The sequence below is a fragment of the Myotis brandtii genome, unplaced genomic scaffold, assembly GCF_000412655.1.
Source record: "Myotis brandtii unplaced genomic scaffold, ASM41265v1 scaffold744, whole genome shotgun sequence".
NCBI lineage: Eukaryota > Metazoa > Chordata > Mammalia > Chiroptera > Vespertilionidae > Myotis > Myotis brandtii.
Window position 1 is genome coordinate 771,081 of NW_005370965.1, and position 21,053 is coordinate 792,133.

The window sequence follows — 21,053 nt, forward strand, 5'->3', positions numbered from 1 at the left end:
AGGGAGATCGCGCCGCAGCGCGACGGCGCGGGCTCCGCACTCCGCTGGGCACAGATCCCGACCCCACCCCCAGAGCGGGCTGAGCGATCCCAGACTCAACCTCCCCCGGGCAGTTTTTCCCTCTTTGTTACCGGCGATGCTATAGTACCCGCCTCTTCAGGTTGCCGTGTGGATTGAACACGATAATCAATTCAGGCGCTGGGCAACGTGACCCTAAATAAGTGGCAGCTATTGTTAGCCATTGCTTACTGGGGCCAGGAGCTACGGAGCTCACCTCCGCCCCTAAAGCCCTGGAGCTGTCAGTGAAGTTGGGAGACTCATCCCAGGTGACGAGTCTAGCAAGCCTTAGAGGGACCGGAGCTGGTTCCACCATCATCAAATTGCCTCCAGGATTTAGTCTCTGCTCCAAACACAGCGGGTGCACACACGCACACACTGGAGTAAAGGAAACGAACCTGCTGGTGATTGAGCCCCAAAGCCAGCAACCCTGTAGTTGGGAGAGGGGGTTATTTCCGTGATCCTCTTCCCTCCCCCAACAATGTTGCATTGTCAGGGCTTTATGTGGCACTTACACATTTTTTAATCACCTTCACCCGCACTTTTGATCCTGTAATGATCCTAAACTGATACCTGAGCCCACAGTTAGAGATGAGGCAACAGAGGCTCAGGCAGCACAAATGACTTGCTTAAGTTTACCCTCTTATCACCAGCAGAACTCAGGCCCCATCTGTACTCTCAAAGCATGGCCTTGCCTCTCCCAGGAAGATGTCAGCTAGTCCTCTTGTTTCCTAAGTGGGGTCAAGGGAGGCTGGCCAGGGTCTCCTCCCTGAAGGCAGAGCCCAGCAATTCCCTGTTACCTCCCAGCCTCCCTCCCTAGCTCTTCCTTAACCATTTTTGCGGGACCAGCGCAAATTCCCTGGCCTTTGAGAAGAGAAGTGGGGAGGGGTCTGTTTTCCAGGCTGTGGGATCTTTCTCAGAGTGTCTAAGATTGGGTCAGAGTTGGGAATGCTGGACTCCAAACCATAAAGCAACCAGTGTTCTGGGAAGCCACTCTTACTCGGCTCCAATTTGCCCATCTGAAACATTAGGGATATAGTGACTTGCTTTTTCATGATGCTGGGAGGAGCTCTTAACAATGGGAAAAGATAATAAAACTCATGAAATATGTTGTGATCAATGGCAAAAAAATGCATCTGAATAGAAAAATGACTGGTGCAGATGAGTACTGGGTGCAGTAAGGCAGGGGAAGGAGATGGCAGCTGGGGTGAGCTGCCATCTTCTTTTGAGAGATCATTGGCTGCCATTCTTCACATTTCTCTTGACTTCCCTCTTTCAAGAGCTTGTAGGGAACTCATCAAAAGAAAGGGAGGCCCAGGCTTGGAGAGATAGGACCTTACTTAGTTGGGGGCATCATGCAAAATGGAGTCATTAGGACTTCAAAAATTCTGAGAGTTGATAATGCTTTGCCACTGACCCCCCACAGCACACCCTGCCCACAGCCCATCCTCAACCACTCCAAGACTCCAGCTCTGTCTCTTTATTTCTCCAGCTTTTCTCAGGGCTGTTTGGCTTCCACGGCCCTGAAGGATGCTTCCATGACCTCAGCAGAAGGACACAGCTGGTAATTCTCTGAATGGTTAACAGCAATTGGTTGACTCAGTCAGGCAAGGGCAGGTAGGGGTGAGGGTCTCCAGGGAATGGCAGGGCGGGCACCCGGTTGTAGTGCGCCACGAGGAAGATGCCGGCAGTGCCACAGACAAAGAGGGAGAGCATGGCCAGGAAGCAGACACGGTCCAGCACACGGCCCACTAAGAACCACTCCTTGTTCCCCTGAGGGTGGAGGCAGAGTGTGGGATGACCAGCGGGGGCACAAAGCCTGCCCTGGATCCTGAACCATCCTTGGCCTTCCAGCAGGCCTCCATTCTCCATTTCCTTGGGCCCTTCTAGCCTACTTCCAAGTTTCCACCTGGCTTCTTCCATGGTCCCCTCGCCCTGATGTCCCGCCTCCTCCCCAATCCCAACTCTACTTTTTCCATCCCATTGCCCTACCATGGTCACCCCATTCATCCTGCCCCCATGTCAGGTCCCAGCCCCTCACCAGGTACTCACAGCAACCTCCCACCCCAGACTGGCTTACACTGTCAAAGTGATTCCGCTGGTGTTGGGCACGGGCAATGAAATTGCAGGCTTCCACACAGGCCTGGATGGCTGGGGCAGCCTGCTTCAGGCTGCCACACAACACCTGGCTCTGCCCTGGCTCCGGGCCTTTCTCTGATGAGATGAGATGAGAGGGTCAGGTTTGTGAGTAGAATGGAGGGAAAACAGGCAGAGAAGGTGGCCTCTCCTTAGGGACCCCAGCCCCTCCCTCCCACACCCGTACACTCGCCCAGCACGTATCTGCAGTGCCTGGTGCTTTGGCCAGCAGACAGCCTCTCATGGCTGGAGTCCATGGGGAGGACTGTGCCCAGAGTCACATCCTCTGCCTCACCTAGTTTCTCCAGCACCGCCCTCACCAGCCCATTGCGCCGCCGTTGCCGGAAGAGGAGTTCACTGCGAGGCAGGCAGAGGGCTGCCTCCTCCCCACCTGAGGTTGACCACCCTGAGGAGGAGCCATTATGGAGCCTGGGCCGGGCATCCTGCACCGCCGCTGTGGCCAGCGGGCGCACATGCATCCGCAGCAGCTGGGGCAAGAGCCGCAGGAACACCTGCAAGGGGGGGGGGGGGGTTCTGGACGTTAGCATGGCAGCCACGCTGGGCTTTGCAGCAGAAAATGCAGGTTGACACGAAGGGCTCATGCTGCTGGAGGCCGGGAGGCAGCACATGAGGGGCAGTGGCGTGGCCCTGATACAGCTCGGCTCTTCTGTCCCTGGCATTGAGGCCGGGTCCCCACACTCTTGTGCACATCAGAATCACCAGGGCACTTGTCCCAAACACAGGTTCCTGGGCCCCACCCCTACTATTCTGGCCCAGGATGTGGCAGGGGCCCTGAGAATCTGCATTTGTGACAAGGGCCCCAGCTGACGGCTGCGGGTGGGCTGCAGGTCACACAAGCTCTGGAGCCAGACTGCCTGGTTAGAATCCTGTCTCCTCCACTGTCTACCTGTGTGGGTCCCCACACTCTCGGGTTACCTGGGCTGGGGAGGGGAGGAAAGAGGGTGAGAGGTGATCTCTTACCATCTGGTTAGAATCCTGTCTCCTCCACTGTCTACCTGTGTGACCTTAGGTAAGTGCTTAACCTCTCTGTGCCTCATTTCCTCATCTGGAAAATGGAGATGATCCTAATACCCACTGCACAGAGGTTTTACCAGAGTTAAGTCAGTATGTGTAATATGCCTGCCGCTAGGTAAGCACTCGATAGTCTATATTGTTATTAACTCATTTGGGCACGTGCTTCCAAACACACACAGACCAGATTTGCTGCTGAATATGGCAAGGGAGGAACATGCACAGGGACAGGGGTGCCAAGGAAGGTGCATGTCAGTGGTCGGAGCAGGAAGTGCTGGAAGGGGCAGGGAGGGACCTTGCCTTTCGGACCCCGCGGGCCATGGAGTGTGTGTGTGGGGACCGCAAGGACACGTTGAGCACGACCACAGCATTCACAACAATGAGGATGGTCACCACCAGGAGGAAGGTCAGGTACCTGCCGGGATGGGGTGGGGTGGGCAGGAGGCGGGGCTGGCCCTTCAGCACTGCATGCCCAGATGCCAACCCCACCCATAGCAGCTGCTCCCCCAGATCCCTTGGGTGAGGGCTGGCATTGGGAGGGTGGCAGGAGGGCTGTGCCCAAGAAGGGAGGGGGAGGAGGTGGGCGGCAGGCGGGAGGACCAGCCTTACTTGCTGATGAGTGGCACTGCCTGGGAGGTCTCAGGCACCTTCTTAGCCACGAGGAAGAGGAAGACAGTCTGGGCCAGGAGCACGTTGATGGCAACGGTACACTTCTGGCCACCCGCTGGGGGTGACCAAGAGGCTCTCAGAGCAGGTCTCTGTCTCCCTGCTGTGGGGCACTCCCCCCGCCCCACAAGGAGCGCACTGCCCTAGTCCTGGGTCGTGGGTCCCCTCTGGCCCGGGCCAATGCACGCCCCCCACCGCCCCCAAAGGCTCCAGGTACCCTTGGCAGGAAGGAAGTAGATGAGGATGGCGACGGAGGAGATGAGTACACAGGGTGCGATGATGTTGATGACGTAGAAGAGGGGCTTGCGCTGGATGAGCAGGTAGAAGACCACCTTCTGGTGGCCCGCCTCCTCTGCCGGGGCCGCAGCATCCAGGAACATCTTGGCCGGCCGATGCCGGATGGCCCACTCTCCGTTCTCTGTGGGTGGCAGGCTGGGTGGGCACAGCCGTGGGCTGGGCGGGCCCCTGCAGCCCTCTCGCGCCCGTAGAATTGCCATTGAGGGACAGAAACAGTGAGGGAAATCGGACACTTAATCCCCCTCCCTCCAAAATGGGAGTCATTATCATGAGGAAAATCAGAACTTTGTAGGCCTTTAAAAACCCATTTTATGGTTCGCTTAGTTTTCATCTTGAGCTGCATGGGAGGGGCTTGATCCTGGCCCAGCCTCATCCCCACAGCCAGGTCCAGCAGGGGCCCTGGTGGAGTCACCTGTGAAGGCCTCGGGGTCGATGAAAATCCACTCGATGGTCTGACCATCTTCCTGGCTCAGCTGCAAATTGATCTCATTGGTGCTGTAGGTCTGGGACCTGGGGGGCGGGGAGGGAGGCAAGGTGAAGCTGGGTGTGTACAGACCCAGCTGTGAGGTATACGGTATAGTCATCTGTGGGCAGTTTTGCCTCACAAAGTGCAGCCAGCCCTGGCTGGTGTGGCTCAGTTGGTTGGAGCGTCATCTCATATACGGAAAAGTTGTGTGTTCGATTCCTGATTGGGGCACATACCTGGGTTGCGGGTTTGATCCCTGATCTGGGCACATACAGAAGGCAACCGATCAATGTCCTCTCTCACACCAGTGCTTCCCTCCCTCCCGCCTTCCCTCCCTTCCCTCTCTCTAAAGGTCAATAAGCATATTCTCAGGTGAGGATAAAAAAGAAAAAATGCAGTCTATAATCTCTGAGTTCTCCACAAAACCCTGGCAACAAGATGAGGGGCCCTGGGGCTCTTTGGGGCCCTGGAGAAACCTGAGTTGAAGGGACAGGAGGCTGCGGCTTAGTGTGGTCACCTGGTGTCCAAGGGCCCCAGGTTACTGTGTTCTGCTCCTCCACTGCCTCCTGGGCAGAAGTTGCCAAAGGGCAGAACAGAGAAAACCCCGTCCATACCTGTCTGGTCTGTTTACTGAGGAGGGTCTCCCTGCAGCGTCTTCCTGTGGAAAGACTGCTCCTCTAAACTACAGGAGACCGTCCCCCAGACCCCCTCCCGCATGTACAGATGAGAAAATTGAGGCAGCCCCACCTCTCCCCTGGGCTGTCGGGCGTAATGGTCTTGCAGGTGGTGGCACATGTGTGTGCATCATGTATGTTGTAGCATGTGTATGCCTTCTCACCCGCCCATGCCAGACATTCATTTCTCCCCTTGGGGCACAGGAGGGGAAACTGAGGCAGTGCAGGAGGATGAAGGAGGGGCCTGGGGCTTAGCAGGGAGGGACATAGGTGTCTGGATCTTAATGTGCACAGAGCCCCAGAGAGATGGAGCCAGACCCCTGGCCAGAAGCCTCATGTCCCCCACCTGGCCAGGGCCCCTCTTAGGGCAGCTCCCTAAGGCCCCCCCCTCGCCCCAATAAATGGCCTCACTGGAAGATGAGGGAGCAGTTCTGCCAGTCGAAGGGGAAGTAGGTGACAGAGACGGGGCAGGAGGAGCGGAAGATGGCAGGCGGCAGCCAGTAGACGCAGCCGTCAGGCGACACGAGCACGTTGCAGTAGAGGGCCACCTCGAACACGCCGTCCACGCTGTGGGCAGGCCAGGCCATGGGGCTGCTGAGACCCGCACCCGGCGCCATCCCTCTGCCTGGGGACACCAACCCCTCCTGGGGGCCACGCCCTGCCTGGTCCCCACCTGGCCACAGGAACCACCACCTTCCCTAGCACCTCGCTGCCACCCCCACCCGCCAGGCTCCCCAGGCCCCGCACCCCATCACTGCCACTTCTCCCGCTCTCTTCCGAAGTGGTCATGGTAGCCACTAACATCTGTTCATCTCCTGCAAAGAGCCAGGATTGAGTACAGCGCTTTTCCCCTCTGGTTGGCGCTCGACAGCTTCCACAGGAGCTGTCCTTGTCCCCAAGTTAGAGGGGAGGGAGTGGCCCAGCAGTGATGGAGCCAGTTCTGCAAGCAGCTCTGGCTGGGCTGGGCCCCCGCACCTGCTCTGCCTAGTGGTCTGCGCCTCTGCAGGCCCCTAGTCTGCATCCTCTGTCACCTCTTTCTTCCCAGACCCCCCTTGTCCTGCTAGGCCGGTTCTTGTGTCCTTTGTCCCCCAACCCTAGCCCACGTCCCCTCCTCACTTGTTCTCCAGCACGACATCTGGCCGCCACACCATGGTGGATGGCACCCTCAGCACCCACAGGCCTTCGTAGTCCTGCGGGTCCCAGCGAAGGCGATAGTCGCACCACTGCTGCAGGGAGAGGGGGGTTTGCCAGGCCCTGCTGTCTGTTGTGCCACACCCCCAGGAACAGAAGCCCAGCCCAACGGGCACAGAAGAGGCAGGGAAGGAAGGAGGGCAGCTCTGAGGGCCTTGGGGCCCCATAGTGGGGGGCCCTGCAAGAGGAAAGAGGGTGAGAGGTGATCTCTTACCATCTCTATCCAGACATTGGTGGTGAGGGCCTCCTCTCGCTCATTCTGGGGGTACAGACCGAGATATAAGCCCCCAACAATTGTCCTCCCCAGATACTTGTCCCTACAGGCCATTGTTGGGTCCCCCAAGGACCCCAGCCTCTTGGGCAGTCCCCTTGGGAGTGTTCTAGCACCTTCCTCTCCCTAGCAGGTCCCTGGTCCCTCCTCCCCATCCCCCTACAGCCCGTGGCTCACCAGGGAGATGAGGTTGGTGAGGGTGAGCTTCAGGCTGACGTTGACCACGTCCGCATCCCGCTCAGCAGGCCGCAGGTGGGGGTTGTAGCTGTGCATCAGGTCGGCCAGCAGACGCTCCTCCTGGTTCCGGCCCTGGGCTCCTGAAACAGACAGCGGTAAGCCTGGGCGCAGGAACTTTGGGGCAGAAAGACGGGGAGGCCATGAGAGGATGTGACATGGAAAGGCAGAGAGCTGGGTTGGGGGCAGGCGCCAATAGCCCTCCAGTCCCTCCGTCTCCTGAGGCCTTGGTCCCCTGCTCCGGTCTTCCCCAGGCCCCAAGCCCCTGTGTCCACACCCAGGCAGATAGCCAGCAGCGGCAGGAGGAACAGCTGCCCCTGACCCCCGTGCATGGTGTCACAGCTCTCCGACGGGACAGGACTGGGACGGCAGCTCCCAGGTCTGAGGCCGAGAGATGCAGACGCTGGTCTCATGTAACAGCCCACACTCCCACCCCAGTCAGCCCGGCCAGGCTGGCCCAGCCCCACAGCTGTCTGACCACAGCACTGTCAGCTGTTCTAGGATGGACAAAATGCCAGGCTCGGGTTACCTGGGCTGGGGAGGGGACAGTGGGGCCCGTCTGTCCCAACAGAGATGGTCCAGCCTCCATCCCCCCTCAGGCTCAGTTGTCCCAGATTCATGTCCAGCGGGGGAGCTGAGGATGCAGCCAGGGCCTCGTGGGTGTGGGAGAGAAGGCAGAGTGCTTAGGAAGAGTTCCTGCTCCTGCTCCCTCCAGCATGTCAGGATTTGGGGAAGTGTGAAGACTTTTGGTTAGGCATGTTTTGTACCCGACTTTCTCTATGACATGGCTGAGGACCCCAAACCTCTCCCACCAGCCTGACATCTTAATGGATCACTCCACTGGGCCAAGACACCAGAAGGCACAACGCCTACAAGAAAGATGCATGATGTGCACCAGGCTCTGACACCTTAACACAAATCAGGGTGTCAGGTCAGGATCCTTCCTGTCTCTGAGGCATGGGTCCCAGCCTGGTAAGCTTTGTAGTAAGGAGGGCTGAGAAAGATCTGAAACTTGGGGCTCTTGTGAATAGTACAGCCCTTCAATAGGGGTTCCTCCGTATTTATTAAATCATCTGTAGACTTATGGTAGGCACAGCTCTAGGCTTGGGGGACTCGGAATACATGGGAGCTGCTCGCAGAAGCTCACAGTCCATGGGACAAGAAGTTGTGGCCCCCTGAGAGTCGAATAAGGGAACCTAGAAGGGCTGGAAAAGAAGCTCCATCCACTTCATGGTTTGTGGTCACGGGAAGGGTGGGGCGAAGCTGATCTGGAAGCCGATGGCTGTGACACAGGCTCAGGCCACCTGTCTTCTGACCATCTATTCCAAGCAGACAGGTCAGCGTGTCCCCGTTCATGGGCAAGGCAGAAAATTCAGTTTCCCGTTCATGCCACCCACCCTTCAGTATCTTAGGGGGCAGGGTGGCAGATGCCTCTGAGGTCTGGAGGAAAGCACCATTTGAGAACATGTCCCCACCCCACAAATGAATGATGTCTGTGGCTTTTCTTTTTTAAAAAATATTTTTTTATTGGTTTCAGAGAGTAAGGGAGAGGGAGAGATAGAAACATCAATGATGAGAGAGAACCATCGATTGGCTGCCTCCTGCACGCCCCATTCTGGGGATTGAGCCCACAACCCAGGCATGCGCCCTTGACTGGAATTGAACCCGGGACCCTTCAGTCTGCAGGCCAGCGCTCTATCCACTGAGCCAAACCAGGTAGGGCTGTCTGTGGCTTTTCAATGTGTGTCAGTAAACCGGAAGTCATGTGACATGCCCTGTCCTTGGCGATCCAAGTGAGAGGTTGGCTCAGATCCCAGCCCCTGTAGCAGGGCCACAGCTCCTCCTGCCCTCACAAGGACTTGGAGGAGGGGAGGCGGTAGTGGTAGCAGCTGCCTCCCTGGACATCTGCTTGTTCTGTGTTATGTGGGTGGCTCGGCTGCCCTCCTTGCATTCAGTCCTGCTCTGGGCCCCACACGTGATTTTCCTTGACAGCACCCCCACCCCAAGCTTTGATCTCCCCATGCACCTAGGGCTACTTTCTCTGGAGTTTACAAAACCAATGCCCCCTCTTCCCACTCTGCCCTCTGGTGCCCCCAGACTCAATTGCCTCACCCATTTTGCAGAGCAATAGCTCTTCCCTCTAAAACCACACTTTGCCAAAGATCATTCATGGCTTCTGCTCAGTAATGGGCCACCCATCTCTCTCCCTTTCCCGGCACCATCCTCCCAGACATAGGTCCAGGCACAAGTGGTTCAACTGATGCTTCAGCATTTTTCACTTTGCCTTCTTCCATCCCCACAGTGTTTGGGAGGGAGGGAAAAGGGAGAGGATGGAGACTGGTTTCTCTCTGCTTTGAATTATGCCACCTCCCTATGTATGAAGTTTTAAACTCCTGTTTTCTCCTCTCTGCTCTGCGAGAGTGGCTGAGAAGTCTCCTTGGTTCTCAGGAGGGTACATTGCCTTTGAGGAGTGGCAGTTTCTGGCCTGGAGGGGTTAAAGGGAAGGTCTGGGACACATCAAGAGACAATCTTCTGTAGGCGTCATTTATTGTCTAACAATTACTCCATCACCACCTTCTACTCTAGAGGCCGGAAAAGTGAAATGTTCATTTCCCAGGCTCCTTTGTAGCTAAGAGTGGCCATGTGATAACTAATGGTATGTTTGCAGAAGTTGGCTGAGGGGCTTCAGGGAAGCTTTTGCTTCCTGATAAAAGGGGTCAGAAATGGCTGGCCCCTTTCCTGCCTTGAACACAGATGGGCAGTGCGGAGCTGTGGCAGTCAGCTTGCAACCTGGGGCAACAAGCCTGGGTCCCTGATAGCTTTGTGGGACAGCTGAAGCAACGATGCAACCACGGCCCTGCGATTCTTATTATGTGAGAAAGAGGAAACCTTACTTATTTAAGCCATGAGTCTTGGGGTTTTCTGTTCCTTGCAGTTCAGTGTATTCCTAATGGAGTCATCACCCTTTGAAAGAGGGCAGGTAGCCCAGCTGGCCTGGGGAGATGTGTAGGGACAGTCCTGGCTTCATGGACAGCTGGCCCCTGTGGGTGTGACTTCCTATGGACCAGTCCTGACAGCACCTGGAGCTGGAGTGCTGGGGGAGTGGGTGCTGTTGGGGGACCCTCGGTGGCTCTGGGAACCTGTACAACAGGCAGTTTGGATTGGGTGTGGCATTTGGAGTTGTCTTTTCTGGAAGGCTCACAGCTACCTGAGCTAGGCCTGACACCACTGATTCACCTGTTGATTGGGATGTGTAAGACCCGCTGCCAACAGCACCACCGTGTGGCAGAGAGAAGCAACGACTGGCCGAGGAATCTAATCCAGACCCCTTTCTTCTCTGTGTTTGAAATAGGGACCCTCTGGGAGTTGGTGGACCGAAGTGGTGGACTATTCCAGGGACTGATTTCCTGCTCACCGACAGGTGTAAGTCCAAGCTAGTTTCCCTATTCAAAGGGAATTAAAAATGTGTACCTTGAATGTGTAGATGATTTATATTGGAAGGCGGAAGTAGGGTCAGTTTTGGTATTTTCCCTCAGTTCCATTGAAAAACTAAACAAGTCACCTTCTGTACAGCTGAGCTCATGGGCTATAGACACCTTCTGAGGGAAATGGGGCGAGCTGTGAAGACCTGAAGCCTGGACCCCAGGAGGCGAGTAATAGGGCCATCTGCACCTGCTCCGGTTCTCAGTCACCACCCCAGGCTTGGATGTAGGAGACCTCACAAGAGGGGTCCATCCTCGGTGACTGAGGCCCCCCAATGAGAAACGAGATAAACAGCCACCTCTTAATTTGTGGGACACATGTAGCAATTCTCATTTTCACAACATCCCGTGAACGAGTCTTATTTTACGCGTATTTTGCAGATGAGAAAACTAAAGCTGAGACACGAGGAGTGGCTCGTCCAAGGTCCCACAGCTCCAAACTACGCAAAGCGTTGTCTCTTAAAGCAACAAACTTTTATTGTCTCCCACATCTTCTGGGGGTCAGGAACCAGGAGCACCTCCCCTGGGTGGCTCTGGCTCAGGGGTTGTCGTGGGGAGTGTGATCTTGTCCAAGGTCCTACTGGGGCTGGAGGACCCACTTCCAAGTTCACCCAGTGGCCGGCCGTTGGCAGGAGGCCTCAGTTCCTTGCCGTGTGCCTCTCCATAGCGTGCTCATCATGCCTCCTGGTTTCCCCACATGAGAGTGAGAGTGAAGGAGCGGGAGCAAGAGCAGGGCAAGGTGGGGGCACTTTGATGTCTTCTATAACCTAACCTCGAAAGTGACATGCCATCACTCCTGCCTCATTCTATTGGTCACCCGGACCAATCCTGGTATGGCGCTACACGGGGGTATGAGGACAGGAGGTGGGGATCACTGGGGCCATCCTGAGGTGGGGTACCTCACAGAACCTCCTCCAGCTCCTCCAGTTTCAGCCTTTGGCCCTTAGGATAATATTGATGGAAGTCCCCTTAGGGGTAAAGTTGCCGGATTTAGCAAATCTATACTAATAAAAGCTTAGGTGGTCCTCGTGCCCTCACACAACACCCTCATGTCATCACAAGATGGCCAGCAGGGGAGGGCAGTTGGGGGCGAACAGGCCTGCAGGGGAGGGCAGTTGGGGGTGACCAGGCTGGCAGGGGAGGGCAGTTGGGGGCGATCAGGCTGGCAGGCAGAAGCGGTTAGGGGCAATCAGACAGGCAGGCAGGCGAGTGGTTAGGAGCCAGCAGTCCCGGATTGTGAGGGGGATGTTCCAGATTGGAGAGGGTGCAGGCCGGGCTGAGAGACACCCCCTGCCCCATGCATGAATTTCGTGCACCGGGCCTCTAGTAAATATATAAAATGCACAGTTAAATTTGAATTTCAGATAAATATGAATAATTTTTTAGTTTTGCCAGGCAACCCTACTTTGGAGGAGAGGAATAGGTGACCATAAGGGGATACTCTGGGGGAGGGCTGAGATCTGGGGCCCTAGGGTAGCCCATGTGAGCTGAGGTTGATGGGCTGTCCTCTGGCCTCTATAGCTGCTGGGCCCAATTCCCCTACCCGAGTCCTCAGCTCCCCACAGGGACCCAGACAGAGTGGCCAAAGCAGAAAGAGCTGGGAAGGACATTCTGAAACATTGGTGCTTCCACCTCTGCCCAAAACCTCCTTCCCTAAGGGGTCTGGAAAAGGAGGCTCTGGGGGGGCCTCAGAAGCCAAGGCTGAGGGGTTGACAGCTGTAGGAACCAGGAAGTGAGGGCACAGGAGCCCACCTGCTCTACCCCCACCTAGAGGAAGGGGAGGCAAGAAGAGGCCACTGTCTTTCTCACAGAAGGGTCCCAAAAGGCCAGCCTGAATGACATTTTCCCTGGCCCTTGAGTCAGGCCCCTATCTCCCCAAAAGTCGTCCTGACCCACCCACCAGCCAGTGTCTACTCTCAGACCTTGGTGGCTCCTGTCTTTATTGAGGAGTGGGGCTTCGCCTTTCCTTGTCTCAGGAGGCACAGCTCATCTCCACTTCAGCCGTGCAGAACCAACTGGGCTCAAGTCTCAGGGCCAGGAGTCGCCTCCCTAAGAGGAGCTTGTCCTTTCTCAGGCACCCCTGTCCACAGAGCTACTGCCACCCCTGAAGGCCCATCCCTTTCAGGCACAAAGCCCCACCGAAGCTGCCCGGGGAGCTGGGCCAACCCAGGCAGGGAAGCCCTTTAGATGAAACGCTTGTCTTGCTCCAGGTAGGAGAAGGGGTCCCCGGGGAAAGGCTGGGGTGGGGGCTGGTTGTAGGCCCCCTGCAGGAAGATCCAGGCCGTGCCCACCACCATGATGGGCGTCACCACAAACAGGCAGAGTCGGTCTACTGTGCGGGCTATCCGGTTCCAGCAGTCCTTCTCCTGGGGACAGGGAGGGGGGCAGAGACAGTAGGATGAGGAGGGCCCGCAGACCACAGGCCCATGCCCCAAGCTGGGGCCCAGTGACAGACGGGTGTCAGTGGGAGCCACCTCGGGCTCACAGCAGAGGGGGGCCTTCTGCATGTCCCCAAGGCCCAGGCCCTACTCTGGCCACAGGCAGGTTGGTCATTATTTCAGTCCAGGAGACTAAGAGTGGGGCCACAGTCTTCATCCCAGCCACTCAGTGCTGCTGGTAGCCCCCATGGGAACTGGAACACGGCACCCTTTTCTCAAGAGAAAATTTTAGAAAGTTGTGTTATATTGAACAACCATAGAGGTCTGCCTTTTAAATGTCTGGCTGTGTCTATAGTATCAGGCTTGGAATTGAGCAGGGAAAGAAAATGATTGGCAGCTGGGAGAAAGAAGGGACCCTAAGGGATGTCCAGAATGTGAAGACATGCGCCTGTGCGTACACCTGAGTGTGTGCCTGGCCCAGTGAGCTGTGATGGGGTTCTAGGCAGGGGCTTCCCGTCTCTGGGGGGGCCTGGGTTTTGCATTCTTTGTCAACTCCTTCATCTAAGTTGGCATGTGTCTCTGAGGGGAACTGTGGCCCCTTGAGATAGGCTACCCTTGACCAGCACACAACGTAAACACCTGTGCATGCAGCCCTGCAGCCACTCACCTCATTGTAGTTGTTCTGATCCCTCATATGGTTGACGATGAAGTTGGCCCCCTCCACAGCTGGCTTCAGCTCACTGAAGAGGTCATGCTGGGCCTTCTCAGAGCCTGCAGGGGGCTGGCCTGAGGAGACAGATTTGAGATGGGCATGAGGCCTTTCCCCCACCCTCCCCCCCACCTCCCATGGTGGGGCCAAACCCCAAGCCACTGGGACCCACGTGCTGTGGTGAGGCGCCGGGCCAGCCCGTGCCGCTCTGACTGCTTCTCGAACATGAGGTCACTTCGGGACTTGAGCGAGAAGTACTCCTCGGCCTTGGAGATGTAACCCAGGGAGCTGCTCCTCCGGACCAGGGCCCCAGGGCCAGGGCTGTCCTCCTCTGGGAGGGACATGTGTAGGAGCTTGGGCAGGGTCTCTAGGAAAAGCTGTGGCAGATCAGGGGGACACAGGAAGGCCAGTTAACCAACACGGGTTACCTTCACACATCCAAACACCCGTCACTCCATTTCTGACTGCCACGAAGTGCCAGGTGGAATTTTACAGATGCACTCAATTGTGTCAAACACCACCCAGATAAGTTATCAAACACTATCCCCAAAAGGTTCCCTCTGCCTCCCCACATCAATTCCTTCTCGCCCCCAGAGGGAACCACCATCCTGACTTCTACCTCTAGCATTTGGTTTTGCCTGCCCTTGAACTTCATGCAAAATAAATTGTGCAGTCTGTGCTCTTTTGTGCCTGGCTTCTTACAGGTAACAGTACACCTGGGAGAGTTGTCCACCCTGGCTGGCATGCATAGCAGCAGTTGGTGCATTTGTACTGCAGGGAGCACTCCCCCTCATGAAATAGCTCAGTGATTTTGCCCAGACACCTGTAGGGGGACCTGTGAGCTATTGGCAGCCCTCACCTTCTTGACCCCCTCGGACAGCACGTGGGTGCTGGGTGTGCGGAAGTGGATGTTGAGCACGATGACACAGATCACCACGACCATGGCCACCAGTATCATGCCAAAGAGCAGGAACCTGTGGGCACACACTCAGCCTGGAGCATCCAGGGTGTGGCAGGACATGACATGGCATGCCAGGGTGATGTGGGGAATGGCGCGGCATGGTGGGGTGAGGCGAGGTGGGGTGTGGTGGGGAGGAAGGGGGTTACATACTTGCCGATGAGGGGGATGGCTATGGATGTGGCCGGCAGCCGCTTGGAGATGAGCAGCAGGAAGACAGACTGTGCCAGCAACACTGAGATTGCCATTGACGTCTTCTCACCACCTGAGGGAGCCTGGACTTAGCCGTGACCGCTGGTCCCAGAGGATCCCACTGTGGACCTCACACCATTGTTCACAATACCATGGTGGCCTAATTAGCATAATAGGCTTTGGAGCTAAAGTGACTGGAATCAAATTCCAGCTCTGACACTTACTGGCTGGGTGACCCTGGGTTTGTAGCCTAACCTCTCTGTGCCTCAGTTTTCTCAACTGTTAGATGTTGAGAGGACTAAGTGGGAGAGTATATTAAACGCTGGTCACTCCTCCTGGAACTGAGTAAGACCTCAAACACCAGCTGTCACCATTGGCCAATGCCCTGCCACTCAGCCCTCCTAAATTGCAGATCTGTGTGTATCCCTCCTGCACAGACAGCACCAGAGTAACACCCCAACTCCTAGCCGGGCCCTGAGCAAACCATGTGGTGGCCACTGTGGTCACGGGTCCAGGGCCCTGCCCCAGCACCCTTTTTCTATGTGCAATATACCGCTCACCCTGTCTCAAGCAGGGGCAGGGCTGGGTGGCATTTGTCTCTGGGACTCGCTGTGCCTGTTCATAGTAAATAGTCCAGAGCCGAGTAAGTGTAGGTGACACATGCCCTTCTAGAACTGGTAAGGGAGGGTGCGCATCTCCATACCCTGGTTCTCTAGAGCTCCCATGACCCCCACCCCCATTGACTCAACCACTGATGGCCTCCCGTGTGCCAGACCCACAGCCACACATGCTGACCATGACAGACCTGACTCCTGCTCTGGCTGAGAGGCAGTCTAGGTCCTTGGAAAGTGAGAAGGAGACGGAGGGTACAGGAGGGACCCTGTTCATTTGGGGGATGTAGGACAGGGTCAAAGAGCCCCCCCTCTGGCTGGCAACATGCCCCTCATGCCTGGACCCTGGGCAGTGGTGACCCCCAGGGAGCTCCCAGGAGGAAGTGAGAGGCTGGGCTAGGTGGTCATTGCTCTGGTGACCTTGGGGGTGGGAAGAGGCTGCCTAGGCAGCCTGGGAGCTGGGCCAGCACTGAGGCCAGGTGAGAGGCTCACAGTCGGCTGGCAGGTAGAAGACCAGGTTGATCATGAAGGAGATGAGCACGCAGGGCACCAGGATGTTGATGATGTAGAAGAGTGGCTTTCGGCGAATGATGAGGTAGAAGGTAATGTCCTGGTGGTTGGGACTGTCCAGCGGGGCACTGGGGTCCATGTTGATCCTGGCTGGCCGGTGCACTATCTCCCACTCCCCGTTCTCTGAGGGCAGCACACAGACACCTTGGAGTCAGTCTGGGCAAGGGGGCTAAGGGGGGGCCTTGGGGCAGGATGAGGGGCTGGTGGAGTGAGCCACCCCCAGGGGCAGCCAGGCCTGTCTGCAGGGCTCTGAGGGGGGCATTCAGAGGAGGGCTCAGGTTTTGTTTGTGGGTCTTTCCCTGGGGATTGGGATGGAGGTTTCCACCTGCAAGGGAGAAATTTTCCTCTGGGATTAGTTTTTTTGTTTGTTTGTTTTTTCTCTTTGGAAAACATGAAAGCTAAGGCCATATGTGGCTCAAATATGGAGTCTTGGGGATAACAAGGCAGTGAGAGTAAGAACCCACTCCCCCAAAGTGTGATGGATCAGCAGGACGTGGGTCTCCTCTGATGGACAGGGGTGACCCCATAAAAGATCTGTGCCTGGCCCTAGCTGGTTTGGCTGTATGGATAGAGCATCGGCCTGTGGACTGAAAGGCCCCAGGTTTGATTCTGGTCAAGGGCACATGCCTGGGTTTCGGACTTGATCCCCAGGAGGGGGCATGCAGGAGGCAGCCAATCAGTGATTCTCTATCATCATTGATGTTTCTATTTCTCTCTCCCTCTCCCTTCCTCTCTGAAATCAATTATATATATACATATATATATATATAAAGATCTGAGGGACAGAAAGACTAAGCACCCCCTCACCTGTCAGCCACATCCATCCCCAGGGACCTGCTCAGACCCAGAGGGTCTTCTGGCCTGGGCAGAGGCGGGGGTGGGGCACGGTGCTCATCTGTCTCTGCCTTTGGAACACAGTCCCCCCAGCCGCACTTCGTCCTCTCAGCGTGCTAGATTAGTGTCATGTGAGTGTGTGTGTCAGGTGTGGGTGCGCAGACGTGCATCTCGGCGGTGTCGGTGTGACTGTATGTGTGTCTGTGGGGGAGGTCCTGAGAGGCCTGCCCATCTGCCCACCCGCCAGCTGCTGCTCCCAGCACCTGTGAAGCCCTCAGGGTCGATGATGATCCACTCCACCGGGTATGAGCGGCCATCTTCTTCCTCCTGCTTCAGGCTCAGGGTGATCTCCTTGGCCGTGTACTTGAGCGAACTGGGGAGGGCAGTGGTAGAGGGTGGTTCTCAGCCACTGGCTGGAGAAATGCCCCAGGGTCAGAGAGGCCATTGTGGGGGAGGGGAGCTCTAATCTGGACAGACCAGAAGCCTCTGCCTGAAGGTGGCCCCTGGCAGGGTGCCCTGGGGGGAGGGGTGGTTGGAGCAGTGGGTGCACCTGAACTTGAGGGAGCAGTTCTGCCAGTCAAAGGGGAAGTAAGTGACGGAGATGGGACAGGAAGAGCGGAAGATGGCAGGTGGCAGCCAGTACACAGAGCCTGACGGATAGATCAGCACGTTGCAGGAGTAGGAAATCTTGAAGGAGCCATCATTGCTGGGGGACAGGGACAAGGGCCACAGTGAGCATGGGCCAGCTTCCAAATGGCAGGGTTGGGGGAAGAAGAGGAGGGAGGGCAGGTTGGGGCTGGAGGGGGAGGCTCAGGATATTTAAGGAAGGGGGTCGAGTGATGAGGGGAGGCCAGGGAGCGCTGCGGCTCAACTTGTTCTCCAGCACAATCTCTGGGAGCCACAGCATGTCAGGGGGCAGGCGCAGGACGCTGATGTTCCCAAAATCCTTGGCATCCCACTGCAGCCGGCTGTCCATCCAGCCCTGAAGGCGGACAGGAATGTCAGCAGTGGGTTCTGCTATTGTCCTGGCCCCTTCACTCCCCCCAACTTCCTTGAGGGAAGACAGGGCTGTGACAAAAGAGGTTTGGGGAGGTGGGTATGGAGCAGGGACTCGGGTCTGTCATGCAGGGCTGTGTAGGATGCACACTACACAACTAAAGGAACAGTATTTCCATTGTGGATATAGAAGGCGTATGTCAATGTTGTGAACTTCTGGCAGGTGGCAGAGGGTGTCTTCTAATAAAATCAGGATACTGTGATAATTTCCCACAGATGAAGAATCCCAATCCGCCCAAAGGCTCTGTCTGGGCTGGTGGCTGCACTAGGTGGGCAAGGGCAGCTGGCTGGGGTTTCTCTGCAGGCAGGAGCCAGTGCCTCCTGCAGGAAAATGTCTGAGGCAGGCTGGGGATTCCCGAGCAGAAGCGGGCACAGGGGAGCCTAGGCCTGCACCCTCACCGAGCCCTGCTCTGAGTGGGGTGTTCTTACGTGCTCAATCCACACGTTAGTGGTGAGAGTCTCCTCGACTTCTTTCTGTAAGAAAACAGGAGGGCTGTCCCCAGGGTCCTGCACCATTCTTTCAGCTGCACGCATTCACCAGGCACCTCCTCCTGGCTGCCACCCAGGGGAATCCGTGGCAATCGGCCTGACCAAACTCCTACCCCAAACACTCAGGAGTGGGTGGGCAGGCCAGGGAGCAGGGAGGACACAAGGCCTCTGAAGTGTGTCTCGGGTGTGATATGGGGGACATCCCAGAGTGACAGCTGGAAGGGAGGGGTATTAGCCTGAGGGTCTGGGGGCAGCACAGGGCACAGAGAGAGGAATTGCCACAGGCCGGCCCTCAGCCTTGAGCTTCCCTCGTGGCCATCCCAGTCCGGGAGAGAGCCAGGCCTCAAGGAAACTGTCCCTGCCCTCCAGTCCCCAGCCAAGCCATGGAGGGGCCACTCACCAGGGAAATGAGGTTGGAGAGGGTGAGGGCCAGTGAGACGTCCACGCTGTCCTCTTTGCGAGCCACGGGCCGGAGCTCCTTGTTGTAGCCCTTCTCCTTAAACAGGTACCGGATCAGCCGCTCCTCCTCATTTAGACCCCAGCAGCCTGGGGATAGTTGGGGACAGGACGGGTGCTGGGCAGGGGCCCAGGAGCAGGGCCCTGGTGGTCGGTCCTCCAGGGAGAAATGGCAGTGGGAGTGGGGAGGGGGCCGTGAGGCTGGGGGAGGGACAGGAGGGCACTGTGCTGTGGGGGAGCTGGGTGGGTGGGATGATGTCCAATCTTACCACACACAACCAGGGTGGCCAGCAGTCCCAGCGTTAACACAGGCCCCTCCATCCTGTCTCACCAACTAGGTCCTGCATCTGCTCCTCCTGTCCACTGGGCTGGGGAATGTGGGTGAGTGGCAGAGGGGACAGGTGCAGAGTGGGGGTGGAGGAGCTGAGGAAAAAGGCAGCCGGAAATGCAATCTGATACCTCTGTGCTCTGCTGTAGGGCCGAGAACCCGGGGCAGGTGATGAGGGGGTGAGGATAGGAACTGGCTAGCAGGGCAGAAGCCCAAGGACATGAGGCAAAGATCCCAGGCTAGGAGTCTCCACAGCTAGCCATGGGGGTGAGGGCTGGGGGGAGGCAATGGACACCGTGGACAGTGCTGGTCAGCCACGGATCAAGGAGTGGTGATAAGCAGATCAGCTGCCATTTCTTGGGTGGCAGACAGGTCTGCTCAGATGGGGGCTTAGCAGCCCTGAACCCTGTCTTTGTGACTTCTGCCAACTGCTTCTAAAGGCTGGGCCTGCCCTGCACGGGCCCCACTCCCAGAGAGCTGATGTCCCCCATCCAGTTTCCATGCCACAAAAGCTCCAGCATTGTCTCCGTACATCATAAATAACATTTATTAAAGCAACTGTGATTTTCTGATGACACATCTGGGAAGACACGAGGGGCCCAGGGCCCAGGACCCCCACCCCACCCCACACATCTGAGCAACTGCAGCAGTGACAGTTTGTCATTGTGCTCCCTGAACCCTCCCAGGCCCTGGGAGCAGTAGGTCCTAACCAGAGGCTGGGGGTCCAGACATGGCTCATGGCTGTCTGGCTGGAGGAACCTGAGGGCCCAGTGGGTGGTGCCCCTTCCCCCCCAGCTCCTGGCTTTGCCTTGCGCCCATCCAGGCTCCCTGGGGCTCTGCCTTGGCCTGAGCAGCCAAGCGGAAGGCCTGCAGGGCCTGCGCCAGCAACCGGGGAAGGCTTCGAGCCAGTGTGGCCGGCTCCAGGCCCACCAGGCCCCCAAAGACCACATGCCGGTCCCCCAAGCCAGCTCGAACCCAGGCTCGGAAGAGCCCTGTTATCGTCTTGGAGCTCAGATCGGCCAGGACCTGCAGAGGGAGGAGGGTGCTCAGGGGCTCCAATGTTACTCTTGGTCCCCTCCTCCTGGCCCCCCAAACTCTCACTCAAACCCACCCCCTTCTTTTCAACCCCACAATCCTGCACACTTTCTGCTCACATGGACACCCCCTAAGCCCCTCTACTCACATCTTCCCTCTCTGCACCACACCTTCATACCCACCCAGTACCCTAGCTCACACACAGCTGCCCTCCCCCCACCTTCCTCTTGTATTCCGACCCCCACCCCCAGGCTGTGGGGGTGAAGATCCTCCCTGCTGCTGGGGAGGGTGCCCGTTCTGTCCCCCTACCAGAGCTGACCCAGGTCTGCCCTCAGAGGCCACCGTGGAGGAGTCTGGGAAGCCTAGAGACCTACCTCCTGGAAGTCCATGGCCAGGTGCTCTGGGGGGACCTGAAGGATCCAGGCATGGGTGTCCTGGAGGGTGGCCAACTTCTGCCGCAGGGGCTCCAGGCCAGGGCAGTCTGCAGGAGAGACAGCAGCACGGAGCTGGCATGGGCTCCCACCAGTACCTCAGGATCACCTCCCATGCTGCAGATGGGGAAACTGAGGCTTGGAGAGGTTAAGTGATAACAAAGTCTATTTTCTGACACTGATGAGGGCCCAAAGCCACAAGTAGCCCCAAAGGGTCAGTCCCCTGTTTCAGGGGAGGAGTAGAGCGGGGTAACTGCTTCCCGGTGCAGATTCCAGGAGAATCCCCTCCCGGCCTCCGCCCGCTCTCGGCCTACTCCCCGGGCGACGGTCGGCAGGGGGCGTAATTACCGCGCGTGTCTCCGCGCTGCTCTGGCCTCCGCTTCGGGAATCCGGTCCCTGCAGCCGGGGATCCTGGGAAGACGCAGGATTAGGGGAAAGCCTCTGCCGCCCAGGGGTGGGGCCGGGGCTGGGCTGCCAGGGCTCGGGGTACCTGGGTGCAG

The 21,053-nt window shown here is 57.3% G+C and overlaps 3 protein-coding genes across 5 annotated transcripts in view; all 3 read right to left on the minus strand.

Moving 5' to 3' along the window:
• Positions 1–1,642: 1,642 nt before the first annotated feature.
• CHRNG (cholinergic receptor, nicotinic, gamma (muscle)) lies at positions 1,643–7,366 on the minus strand. Of its 2 annotated transcripts, XM_005882951.2 has the most exons (12): positions 7,302–7,366; positions 6,968–7,107; positions 6,734–6,778; positions 6,445–6,554; positions 5,740–5,895; positions 4,601–4,698; positions 4,109–4,309; positions 3,835–3,949; positions 3,526–3,640; positions 2,489–2,705; positions 2,138–2,271; positions 1,643–1,830 (listed from the first exon to the last, which is right to left on the minus strand). In XM_005882951.2, the coding sequence occupies exons 1-12, from the start codon at positions 7,354–7,356 to the stop codon at positions 1,657–1,659; spliced, it is 1,560 nt and encodes a 519-aa protein (XP_005883013.1). In that variant the 5' UTR covers positions 7,357–7,366; the 3' UTR covers positions 1,643–1,656. The 2 variants fall into 2 exon arrangements, with proteins under 2 accessions (XP_005883013.1, XP_014386054.1); XM_014530568.1 differs by lacking the exon at positions 5,740–5,895.
• A 4,465-nt stretch (positions 7,367–11,831) lies between these two features.
• On the minus strand, positions 11,832–19,520 carry CHRND (cholinergic receptor, nicotinic, delta (muscle)). 2 transcript variants are annotated; one of them, XM_005882952.2, is made up of 12 exons: positions 19,029–19,519; positions 18,704–18,849; positions 18,244–18,288; positions 17,631–17,740; positions 17,309–17,464; positions 17,022–17,131; positions 15,847–16,047; positions 14,705–14,816; positions 14,453–14,567; positions 13,766–13,970; positions 13,552–13,670; positions 11,832–12,872 (listed from the first exon to the last, which is right to left on the minus strand). In XM_005882952.2, exons 1-12 carry the CDS (start codon positions 19,078–19,080, stop codon positions 12,690–12,692), a joined length of 1,554 nt encoding a protein of 517 aa, XP_005883014.1. In that variant the 5' UTR covers positions 19,081–19,519; the 3' UTR covers positions 11,832–12,689. The 2 variants fall into 2 exon arrangements, with proteins under 2 accessions (XP_005883014.1, XP_014386094.1); XM_014530608.1 differs by lacking the exon at positions 17,309–17,464 and having other exon boundaries at positions 19,029–19,520.
• A 96-nt stretch (positions 19,521–19,616) lies between these two features.
• Positions 19,617–21,053, minus strand: part of PRSS56 (protease, serine, 56) — a 5,377-nt gene continuing 3,940 nt past the window's right edge. The window contains exons 9-11 of the mRNA XM_014530564.1: positions 20,902–20,979; positions 20,497–20,603; positions 19,617–20,113 (exon numbers count right to left, since the gene is read on the minus strand). Coding sequence (XP_014386050.1) covers positions 19,823–20,113; positions 20,497–20,603; positions 20,902–20,979 — 476 coding nt within the window. The 3' untranslated portion in view covers positions 19,617–19,822. The remainder of the gene's footprint in view (positions 20,114–20,496; positions 20,604–20,901; positions 20,980–21,053) is intronic.